Genomic DNA, 12,891 nt, shown 5'->3' with positions numbered 1-12,891 from the left:
TCAATCATATACTTCCTATCTATATGTATATGTGAAACGACTTTGAGGTCAGACTCTGTGATTTTTAGGACTGACTGAGTTGGGTTTAACTCCGCTTTTAACAGTATTCCAGTTATATCACGGCGTGTCAGCTTAATTGTGTGAGGAAAGCCCTAAGTGATGCAGGCCTCAGACATTTGCCACTTCGGTGAAACCAACGAGCACGGGTATGGTGCTGACAAAACATGAAACAAAATCGGGGTGAACCGGGATTCGAACCCACAATCATAGGATTCTGGCGTGCCCAAGGGACGCAACTCTGCCATCGAATCGTGGCACCTTAGACGACTGGGCAACCCGTGCCCCCGACTTTTATGATGCATGATTGTCACCATATCTCAATTGTATAGATCGATGCTCATGATGTCAGTCATGTGATAATTTGCAGACAGCAGATAGCTGGAATATTGCTGTGTGCAGTGTTAAACAACAAACAAATTGAACCTTTTTTGTTGCAGCAACTAACAGCGGAGGAAGAGCACACCAAGGGACTGTACCGACAGAGTGCTCTCACACAGAAGTCTGTGCTGGCTGACCTATTCGCGGGGAGGAACCGTCCCAAGTTAGATGTGAGCATGCAGGCGAACGTGGTCAGTGCAGCGTTCATGGAGGAGTGGAGGAAGTTCATCAAGTGAGTGCCGGGAGCAGGAGCTTAATCTTAATCACTGTGTTGGGGTACACTCACCTCTTGCCTTGATTCCAGGTTAGAATAGAGCCCCAGCAACATACACTGGTCTCACTGTGGGGTTCCTGGTTAGAATAGGACCCCTGCAACCTACACTGGTCTCACTGTGGAGTTCCTGGTTAGAATAGGACCCCAGCAACCTACACTGGTCTCACTGTGGGGTTCTGGGTTAGAATAGGTCCCCAGCAACCTACACTGGTCTCACTGTGGGGTTCCTGGTTAGAATAGGACCCCAGCAACCTACACTGGTCTCACTGCGGTTCTGGGTTAGAATAGGTCCCAGCAATCTATGCTGGTCTCACTCTGGGGTTCCGAGTTAGAATAGGTCCCCAGCAACCTACACTGGGCTCACTGTGGGGTTCTGGGTTAGAATAGGGCCCAGCAATCTATGCTGGTCTCACTCTGGGGTTCCGAGTTAGAATAGGTCCCCAGCAACCTACACTGGTCTTATTGTGGGGTTCTGGGTTAGAATAGGGCCCCAGCACACTACACTGGTCTCACTGTGGGGTTCCTGGTTAGAATAGGGCCTCAGCAACCTACACTGGTCTCACTGTGGGGTTCCGGGTTAGAATAGGGCCCCAGCACACTACACTGGTCTCACTGTGGGGTTCTGGGTTAGAATAGGACCCCAGCAACCTACACTGGTCTCCCCATGGGGTTCCAAGTTGGAATAAGTTCTTGCAATCTATGCTGGTTGAAAGAGTTTACCAGATGGATATCGGGCGGTCAACAACTTCTTGATATCCAAACTTTATTATTATCCTTCATTAAAGAATATGTCTTCTCTTTTGAACCAATGGCATCTGTATTACATCAATAATAGTCTACATTTAGGCAGCAATGCTGAAGGGGTGTGGAATTATTCTAACTTTGTGTGAATCACTTGCCATGTGTGTTATATGTTGTGTCCAGAGACAACGGTAGACGAGAGCCAGTCACATCCATCACTAACTCTGTTCTGCTGTGCGAGCATGGAGGTCTCCTCTACCCCCCAACATGCAACGGCCACGGTGAACTGCAAGATTGGTTAGTGAGCATCACTTGTCATTAGAGAGCCATGCCCATGTTTTTATTACCAATGGCGACAAATGTAAGCTTGTGTCATGCTACCTGTAGAGTATTGACGATGCTGAAGTATAGCTTATGCCCTGTGGTTATATCTCCAGTCTGTTCTTCTTTAAATGCCACCTGTGAAGATCCGGGGTAGAATAGGTCTTCAGCAACCCATGCTTTCTGTAAAAAGTGACTATGCTTGTCGTAAGAGGCGACTAACGGGACTGGGTGGTCAGGCTCCCTGACTTGGTTGATGCATGCCATCGTATCCCAATTGCGTGGATCGATGCTCATGATGCCAATCACTGGATTGTGTGGTCCAGACTCGATAATTTACAAATCGCCGTCATACATCTGAAATATTGCTTAGTGTGGCGTTAAACAAAAAAACAAAAAACATTAAATGCACAAACAAAGAGAACATGTGTTTATGACTTAGCAGTAAGATCAGCTGCAGTATAAGCCTTGGTCATATACAGATTGTCACACAAGAGCTCTGACATTCTTAAAGACCCTGAGTGATGTCAAACTCAGGTAGCAGTATTGGCCGTCATGAAACCATGTAGTCCTTGCTGATTCACTTGAAAACACATTTGTGGTCTTGCTTGCTAGTGGTGGACATCGCACTGAATAGTACATCTTCCCGAGGCAAGGAAGTTAACTGACTTTAAAAGTCCAGTTTCCACCCTTGCCGAACTAGGCTGGTATTATGAAGTTACATTTTGGCTGGACTAACGAGTCTATGCATAGTCCAATCTAAATCGTGCACCGATATCGAAATCCGGTTCGTAAAATGTCGTGCAGATTTCTGTTGATTGCAGGATTTGCAAAGCATGGGCATGCCAACTCGTCAACAGATATTTTCCAAGTCTTTTCATGTTTTTAATCAATGTGCTCACTTGATTTGATGCACTTCGCTGTGTAAGACCCGTTTCATCACAATATACCGTATATCGCTGTGTATAAGGCGACCCCACGTATAAGACGACCCCCCTGTACAGGCCTTCGAAATCAACCCAGAATCCTATACTCCGTGTATAAGGCGACCTGGAATGAAACACATCACAAGTGCGTGCACAAACCTTATATGCAATTAAAATATGTTTATCTTGCGTTGTCTTTTTCTACGATCTTAATTATCGATCAGATCGTCTTGACTGGGTGCTGCCATTTTGTTTGAAACAAATGCAAGTGATACGAGAGGTGGAATCTGATTGGTCCATATGAGAGGCTTAGAAGGGACATAACTCGTAGTAACCACTGGTGGCGCTACGGTCGAGCCCAGGAATTCAAGCCTAGTTCGGCAAGGGTGGAAACTGGACTTTTATAGTCTGTTAACACACTTGCCTCGGGAAGATGTGAATAGTCAATGAAAATCAGAGATCTCGCATCTGTTGTCTGTTATTGTTCAGTTGTCATCCTTCAGGGTCTTTAAGAACGTCAGTGCTCCTTTGTGACCATCTGTCTGTACATGACCAAGGATCATACTGCAGCTGATCTTTCTGCTAAGTCATAAACACATGTCCTCTTTGTTTAAAGGGGCACTAATCTCTGGCTTCTGCTTGGCTGTCTGACACTGGCCGCTGGGGCTCACTAGCTGCCGTGAGTCGATTTGCTCGCTAACGCATCTGAGCATGACAAAGTTGCTACTAAAACGGTCGCCAATGTGACCTAAGTTTCAATTTGTCTACTGTCTAAAATTCAGAGGTAGCCAAATGACTACCTTGAAAAATATCTTGTGGCGACTAAATTCTATTGCCACACATAGTTGGACACAAAAATAAATAACAGCTGATCTTGGAAGACACTGTTGATAATTGTACTCGCAAATAATTCCTCCTTAAGTAGTCAATGAACAGAAATACAGATACATGTATATTAAAGTTATTAGGATTTTATTTCAGTTGACAATGCTCATTGGATAAGCAAGGATATACCTATATAATCTTGAAGCATAAATTGCATCATTGTTCGAGTTACAAGTAACAAAAATCATGTACAGTTTCCACTAATATACAATTCCAAGACTAGTGCAATGACTTGTACATATTAAAGTTATTTGACAAAAGATAATTTCAAACGCATTGGGCTACCTACAACACTGACTTGACTTCTTGATTTTACCACTGGCTACCTGGAAAACAATACTTGTAGCCATATGGCTACTTGGTAAAAATTTGAACTTTGAGGCCTGTCCTTATATTTTTCATCATGAAATATTTCATCATCGTATATATCGGTGTCTATAATATGACATTCAGCAACTGAAATCAGAGAGGTTTGACATCTTCTTATGACTGAGAATAAAACAGAAGCAATGGAAACTTGTGTATATCTGTTGAAGCTAGGGCTGGGATTGGTAACTCGGGTACCCGGATCGGGTGGGTACTGAGTAGGACCCGGGTACCCACAGGACTACACGGACCCATGGTTAGTCACGTGATATATTTTTTAATGACAAAAATTATCTAGAACTCTATGGTTACACTACAAGTCATTTATGTTCACATTTCTTTCTGACTATGCACCCATTCCTTCTGACTTTTCATATGGTTGAATAAAGATATAACTTAATTCAACTTCAGTGTGTGCATGACCAGATCGTTTAATACATGTATCTAAATACGTTTTGCAAGTGCTGTGGTAGAAAGAAATTCCAACAGACATTTTGTATCTCTTGAGACCTACAGTTGGTATCCGGGTAGGGTCGGGTAATAGGGGGGCGGATACCCGGGTAGTAAATTTGGACTTGTCCCAGCCCAAGTTGAAGCATTGTGTTGGTGATGTGCTGTATAAATATCTGGTTCACACTGGCATGTCCAGGGTTAACTAAACTCAAAACCTTTACTAGCCTGGGTAAAGGTAAAATGCCCTTGTAATGTTAAAACAATGGCGAAATTGTACTAGCCCGCAGGAGTTTGTACTAGCCCCGAGCTAGCAGGCTAGTGGTAAATTCTAACCCTGCTTTGTTCGTGTCTTGTGTTGTAGTGTTTGTTTGCTGTGGCCATCGGAGTGGGTGATGTTAACACAACACATGGGGTTTGATGTGGAGATCACTGCCGTTCAGCTGGAGGAGGCTGATGGCTCTAGGAGTCTTGTTACATTGCCAGGTAGATATACACTTAATAATTTACCGTATTCGACGTAATAAGTGCCCTAGGCGCACTCAAAATTAGAAATAGGGGCTCTTATTAGAATATTATTTTGGTTAAAAAAAACCCAGAAAACGACATAAATTTCGTGGTTTATGCTGACAGCGTAAAATGTTTATATAACGACAGATATATTTTTCCAGAATTTAATTGCCCATAATTAAGGGTGCATATGACACACGAGTGCATTTTATACACGAAAAAATGAATCTTGTGTAAATTGATCAATCGGAAGGGGTGCTAATTGGGATTGTTCACTAGCCAATATATTAGCAAATATTGCCGTAGGCGCTTATTAGAGCGGGGCGCTTATTACTGAATACGGTATGTCTGTAATTTATATTAACAATGTTACAAACGTGATTTCTATAAACATTAATGTTCTTGTACATCACAATTTATTATAGAAAAACACAAAACAGTGTGGAATAACAGTTTTCTGTACCAAAATTTTCATGAGACATATGTGAGGTGGGTGTTGGAAAATCCAAGATGGTTGTTGTTGATGGTATACGGTTGGAGTAACAACCATATTGAACTTTAGCTATGGTGTCTTTAGCTGCCTTATACAGAGAAATATTGGGCTAATCTAATATGACACCATAACTAAAGACACCATAACGAATTTATTATGCCGAAAAATGTACACTACTTGGTGTCTTCATCGCACATGTGATGTCAGTATGAAAACTTGACACTTACAACCAGTATAAATGTCAGGACCAGTACATATGTTTCCTATACAATGCTTTGGTTTAAACACAAACGTTAACAATGGAATACATAATGCATTAAATGTGGAAGTTAAAACAAGTATCATAGCTAAATGGATATAATTATCATAAAATGTTATCGGAAATCTGTGGGCCACTGTAACTTGATAGCAGTCCGCTTTTCCCGAACGACGGGCTGCTATCTATTCTATTGCTATGTGACATCATTGGTGTCAAATTTCTTGTTTGTGACGTCATCCTATATAATGTTTAACGAATTGCTATTTGTAAATCAGTGAGCTCCGTTGTAAGCTTTTTTTTCTCTATATTTTTTATCGGGGGCTGGGTGGCCCAGTCGTCTAAGGCGCCGCGATTCGCTGCGCAGGGTTGCGTCCCTTGGGCACGCCAGAAACCTATGATTGTGGGTTCGAATCCCGGTTCGCCCCGATTATGTTTCTAGGTTTGTCAGCACCATACCTGTGCTCGTGGGTTTCACCGAAGTGGTAAACGTCTGTGACCTGCATCACTTCGGGCTTTCCTCCCACATTAAGCTGACACGCCGCGATATAACTGGAATACTGTTAAAAGCTGCGTTAAACCAAACTCACTCACACTCACTATATTTTTTATCAAAAAAGTCTCAAACGTGGTTTCTTTAATAATTTCTTCCTTTGCACATCACATTTACTTATATTAAGACACAAAAGAGTGCCGGAAAACAAATGTCTGTACCAGAATTTTCAAGTGAAATATGTGAGGTGAGTTGCAAAATCCAAAACGGCTGTTACTGATGGTATATGGTCTCATATTAGGTCAGTAGCAACCATCATGGATTTTAACTGATGGTATACGGGCTCGTATTGGGTTAGTAGTTCTGCTCTCTGATTGGTCAATCTCACTTTGAGGCAGAATAAATCTTGTTACATTGCCAGGTAGATGTACATCTTGTCACATTGCCAGGTACATATACCGTACATCTTGTTATATTGGCAGGTAGATACAAAATGACAAACATTCTTTTCCAGAAATCTGCCAGGACTGTCTGTCTCTTAGATTAGCAACAGAAGAATCCAACCGGTTTATTTTCAAAGACTGTGTGGTGTATGTCCGGAAGATAGCCCCGGAGAAGAAGAATGGGGTGGGTCCTGCACCGGTGGAGAAGATCATGCCAGGGGGGCTGGGGAACGGAGAGAACAGCAACATGGAGAGAGCTGAGGACCCTGACTATCTACAGGTAACACACACACACACAACCACACATTCACACACGCACACACCACACACACACATCTCTCACACACACACATCTCACTCACACACACACATCTCACACACATTACACACACATCTCACACACACATTACACACACATCTCACACACACATTACACACACATCTCACACACACATCTCACACACACACATCTCACACACACATCTCACACACACACACATCTCACACACACACACATCTCACACACATCTCACACACATTACACACACATCTCACACACACATTACACACACATCTCACACACACATTACACACACACAGCCATACATAGACCACACACTCAACCACACATCTCACTCAAACATCAGTGATACATACACAACCACTCACACATCAATGATACATACACAACCACTCACACCACACACACAACCACTCACACATCAATGACACACACACACAACCACTCACACACCAGTGATACATACACAACCACTCACACATCAATGAGTCACACACCACCACTCACACATCAATGACACACACACACAACCACTCACACATCAGTGATACATACACAACCACTCACACATCAATGACACACACACCACCACTCACACTTCACCTTCATTGTCTCCAGCGGGGATGTTTTTCTAAACAGCGTGGTCCCCAGATGATTCCGATGATTCTGAAATATCCAAGCTGTCAGAATCTGACGCAGGGTTGATCGTGCTGTCAGCACGTGTCGTAACTCTAACACCGCATTTTGAACTGCTTCAACTGACTTGTCCTTCGCCTTGTATTCTTCCCATAGGGGTGTTTTGACCTGTGTTTTGACCTCATTATAAAAAAATACAACAATTTTCAGTCAAGAAAATAATAAAAACGATGTTTACCTGTCAATCTTTTCGCTAGGCAGCCGCCATTTTGAATAACTACCGAAAAAGGACGAAGTTTCGTTGCTAAGCTGAATGGTGCATTGTGGGATATGTTGTACTTTATTTGTTTTGAGCGGATATTCCCGAATGTGGCATTAGGGGATATTTCTTCTTTAACATGGTAGTTTTCGTACAGAATGACTAGCGGGAAAAAGCGACGATATCCTCAAGTGGAATACCTATTTTAGAATGTTTTGGCGCAGAAACATGGTGGAAACAATTAGCCTTCTATCGATGTATAACATTAAAGGGTTCGTTACAGTTGAGGAGGCGTCATGGGTGAAGTTCAGGTTTTTCCATGTTGATTGTGAACATATTTAGATAATATAGCACATATTATGATTTTAATATTGATTTTTATTCAGTAAAAGTACATGATGGTGTAAAAAACATGTTGCATCACTAAGTACATGTGTCATATATGCTAAAAAAAATTAAAATCTCGATTTCGACATAATGAAGCAATTATGTCAATTTAAGATGCCGTGTCTGACCTTAAAACTAAAACAACAGCAGCACTGGTGTTACAGAACTACTTGTTTTATGTACATTATTCTCTTCTCTCCATCAGTCCCAGGCCAAGAAGAAAAAGTTGGATGAGGAGTTGACGATGGAGAAGATGGTGAGGATGGAGGAGGTGGGATCTCTCAGGAGGAAGAGTCAGAGACATCGGAAGACGCGTGGAGAGAAGGAGGTGCTTGTGTCATCTGATCTGACCCTCAAAGACTTGAAAATAAAGGTCAGTCCATGTGCAGAAGATGAAAGATTTTGTCTGACATTGATCCTTTTGTCTTTGTTTTCGAAGAAATAACCAGACAACAAGTAGTGACAGTTATCTGCTCAAGTATTTTGTGTTGTAATCTTCTACTTTTACGTTGTTGTCAGATAATGAAGCAGTTCTCCGTGCCACCATTTGACCAGAATCTGTCTCTCGATGGAGTGAACTTAAGTGACGACTCTCGCACACTACAAGATTTAAAGGTGTCTCCTGGTGCTGTCATTCTACTGCAGGTAAGTCAGCTGCTTCATCAGTGGATGTGTCACACTACAACAGGTGAGTCTGCTGCTTCATCAGTGGATGTGTCACACTACAACAGGTGAGTCAGCTGCTTCATCCTTGGATGTGTCACACTACAACAGGTGTCTCAGTGGATGTGTCACACTACAACAGGTGTCTCAGTGGATGTGTCACACTACAACAGGTGAGATGGCCTTTTCATGTGTCACACTACAATAGGTGAGTCAGCTGCTTCATCAGTGGATGTGTCACAATACAACAGGTGAGTCAGCTGCTTCACCCATAGATATGTCATCCTAATTCAGGTGAGACAACCACATAGTCCATAGATGTCATCCTAATACATACTCACCAAAGGATGCAAAGGATGCGCTGTGTCTTAAGTTAGTTTGTGTGCTATAGTGCTATCAACAGTGTTCAGTCCAAAGTGTTTTTGTCAAGGCCATGTTCATCATTCTAAGAGGAAGTAGTGATTTGAAGTCAAGATTTGTTAAAGTGATAGTGAATGGCGTTTTCATTCTGTCATGTATATTACTTTGTTCTAGGCTGACGAGCCATCTGAAGAAGCATATCCCATTGAGGAAATTTATAGAGGTGAGACATTTTGTCACCTATTCTCTCTTGTGATACCCATGTCATGGGTACATTGTGTGAAGCCCATTTCCGGTGTCCCCAGCCGTGATATTGCTGGAATATTGCTAAAAGCAGCGTAAAACCAAACTCACTCACTCACTCACTCACTCACTCACTCACTCTTCCTTTTGTGATACTTCCGCAGGCCTTAACCTTGACCTTTTATCTTTACAAAAAACGGGGCTGGGGCACCCCCAGTAATTAATTTCAAGGGTCCTTGCAGGCAATATGTGGGTCCTGTAAAGTAATGAAATGGTGTAGTGTATGTACATTAAGGTAATTACTTAAGGACCCGGAAGGAATCAGTGATCAAGTAGACAATTGTTATGACTGATGGATGAAATAATACTAATAGACACCCTCGATTGCCCTTGTTGTGCTGTAGGTACAATTAATTCTATTGTGCGTCCCTCAGGATGCAGTACATTCCTTTTCTGTGTCCATTTTGTGCATTTATGCGTACTGGACGCACTTATATGTATCGCATGAAACCCTGCTTCCGTCTGGCACTTATGCCACAACACAAAGCAGAATGCATACAAGGGACATAACTCCGTTGGTATTAGTGTTCAGATCATTCCCATTGCATTGTGAATGCACAGACATACTTTTAGACATGTTGTCATCCCTAGTGGTCAAATGATTGGTTGGTTGGTTTGTTGTTTAACGCCGCACTCAGCAGTATTCCAGCTATATGACGGCGTTCTGTAAATAATCAAGTCTGGACCAGACAATTCAGTGATTGACTTCATGAGCTTCAATCCACGCAATTGGGATCGATGACATGCATCAACCAAGTCAGCGAACCTGACCACCTGATCCCGTTAGTCGCCTTTTACGACAAGCATAGTCACCTTTTACGGCAAGCATGGGTTGCTGAAGACCTATTCTACCCCGGAATCTTCACGGGTCATTGGTCAAATGAAGGATGACTTTTGGTATTTTGATGTTTACTCAATCAGATAAGATCTATTTAGTTAATGTATGTGGATAGATGTCAATTGTTTAGAGACTTCCTTTTTTTCCTTATAGTTTACCAAGTAAATTGGTGAAATAATATCTTCCGAAGAAAGCATCATTTTGTCTTTTTATCATGTTTGCGAAATGTCCATGGGGATTCTGGGTTAGAAGATAGGACTCCAGCATCCGGTTCCTTGTGTAACAAACAAAGCAAAACATAACCCAGGTTCAGACGCAGTGTCTCACATGAGTGAATCCTGGTCCTTGCCCAACTTGAAGCTTCTGTATAGGATAAAACACACCTCTTCGGTTTTGGTTGAAAATGTAAAAACGCGAGTGAGCTTTTCCCAAGCTCAAGGTTTTACATTTTCAACCCAAACCCAAAACCGAGGACGCGTGTGTTATCTAACTTATGAACCGTTTAAATGCAAGAAATACCAGAAAAAATAAGAAAACATTGACATAACTTATATAGTGAAACAATACAGTGTATTGTGGAATAAAAGGAATTCTCACAAAGCGTTGTAGAGAAAAAACGTGCAGCATGGACTGGTTGGAGTCATGACATGATAAACTGAACAATATCATCACCTGCCCTGGTAGCTCAGTGGGAAAACAAAAGTTAACACAATATGTGAGGTTGCAGGTTCGATTCATGTCATGGCATTTTCATGTTAAAAAAGAAAATTTGACTTTTAACCAATCATCAAACACAACTGTGTTCACATCAAGAGGCAAGTTTAGAAAATGTTAAATTTATAACCTAAGTATTACAATTTAAATGTATTCATTAGGTCATTCCCGGGCATTCCACTGGAACACCCCGGGTATTGTTGTTATTGCCTGCCTTGGAAGTTTACCAACATTTGCAATGACCTTTTGTTACTGTAGTGTGGAGACCGCCTCTGTGGTCTATAGTGGTAGAGCGTCCCCCCAGAGAGCGGAAGGTCCGGGGTTCGATCCCCGACTGCGTCATACCAAAAGACGTTAAAAGATGGTACTTGTTGTTACCCTGTCTGGCGCTCGGCATTAAGGGGCTAAAACAAGGACTGGTTGGCTCGGAGTCAGTATACTGTGTCTGAGTGGGGTATTCATGATAATCTGCGGCATGGTATCTCAGTGAGCTAGCACTATAAATCAGCATCAGTCCGGACTAGTACAAGCAGCCACACACACACAAACACACACACACACACACACACACACACACACACACGTGCATGCACGTCGCTATATAAGTGCAATAATCTTGGACGCGACGTTAATCCCTATTTCACCTCACCTCACCTACTGTAGTGTGATGTCATCATTGGTTTATAGCTGTATCTCAACCATGGTTCTTGTTGCAGGGTCATCCAAACCAGAGAGAGGATTTCAGGGAACCAACTTGTTGAGCACTTGAGAGCAGAAGTCTCCAGACCACTTGAGAGCAGGCATCTCAAGACCACTTGAGAGCAGACGTCTCAAGACCACACACCTGAAAACAGACAAAGGGCAGATAACCCTTGCCTTGCCTAAGGCTTCAGAACTGTACAAACTTTCAACTTTAAGTTTATTGTGTCAGTTTGAACTCTCAATGTTCAGTGAAACCATTTATCAATATTGAGGCTATAATGAAATTGTGAAGAAGAACATTTTGTTCTGTGCCCGATTTACCGAGCCAGTGACGAGGTTGTGCAATTGGAGCAACAGTGACTATCCCATCCTTTTGTACATATGAACTGTGACCACCACACAGCATGTAATGTTGTGCCACAACAATAGTGAACATGGTCATTCAGCAGATAGTGTAGCTTGGCTTTGTCCGTATTAGATATGACAATAAACGAACATCGTGTTCTCACAATTGCACATGAAACCAGAACTTGTACTCTTTAGGTTTTGGTACAGTAGGGGACTGCTGTTTGGTGCTTGTAGTGTGTCCTCAAATCGGTGATGTTGTCAGGGGGACTGCTGTATGGTGCTTGTAGCGTGTCCTCAAATCGGTGATGTTGTCGGGGGTACTGCTGTATGGTGCTGATAGTGTGTCCTCAAATCGGTGATGTGTTGGGGGGGACTGCTGTTTGGTGCTTGTAGTGTGTCCTCAAATTGGTGATGTGTCGGTGAGACTGCTGTATGGTGCTGATAGCGTGTCCTCAAATCGGTGATGTGTTAGCGAGATAGAGGTTATCACGCGAGTGTGTTTGGGGATGGTAAATATCCTGCATTAGGAATAAACAATGTATTAAGCGAGCCTTGGCGAACATTAATTCCCTGAGAATGAGAAGACACAGTAAGAAAAATGCTAGTTAGAAATGAAACCCGAAGACATGAAAGTTGTGGCACCAAGGTGAGTGGGAAAAAACAGTCGAGTGAGCCTGCACGTTTGCTGTTTCATTCCTTCTCGGCTATCGGTTTCAAAGGGTAGTTTAGACAATGAATATGCATGAATTTCGCTGAATGCCCTGCGCATGATGATACAAGTGAG

The 12,891-nt window shown here is 42.4% G+C and overlaps 1 protein-coding gene across 2 annotated transcripts in view; it reads left to right on the top strand.

Moving 5' to 3' along the window:
• Nucleotides 1-12,282, top strand: part of LOC124116533 (ubiquitin carboxyl-terminal hydrolase 48-like) — a 52,461-nt gene extending 40,179 nt beyond the window's left edge. For both annotated transcript variants that reach the window (XM_048394632.1, XM_048394631.1), the window contains exons 22-29: nt 498-670; nt 1,637-1,750; nt 4,766-4,887; nt 6,668-6,876; nt 8,385-8,552; nt 8,699-8,824; nt 9,377-9,425; nt 11,774-12,282. In XM_048394632.1, coding sequence (XP_048250589.1) covers nt 498-670; nt 1,637-1,750; nt 4,766-4,887; nt 6,668-6,876; nt 8,385-8,552; nt 8,699-8,824; nt 9,377-9,425; nt 11,774-11,826 — 1,014 coding nt within the window. In that variant the 3' untranslated portion in view covers nt 11,827-12,282. The remainder of the gene's footprint in view (nt 1-497; nt 671-1,636; nt 1,751-4,765; nt 4,888-6,667; nt 6,877-8,384; nt 8,553-8,698; nt 8,825-9,376; nt 9,426-11,773) is intronic.
• Nucleotides 12,283-12,891: the final 609 nt, after the last annotated feature.

The sequence above is a fragment of the Haliotis rufescens genome, unplaced genomic scaffold (genome assembly GCF_023055435.1).
Source record: "Haliotis rufescens isolate VD_foot unplaced genomic scaffold, xgHalRufe1.0.p SCAF_13, whole genome shotgun sequence".
In the NCBI taxonomy this organism is placed as follows: domain Eukaryota; kingdom Metazoa; phylum Mollusca; class Gastropoda; order Lepetellida; family Haliotidae; genus Haliotis; species Haliotis rufescens.
This window is presented reverse-complemented; position numbering and strand designations above follow the sequence as displayed.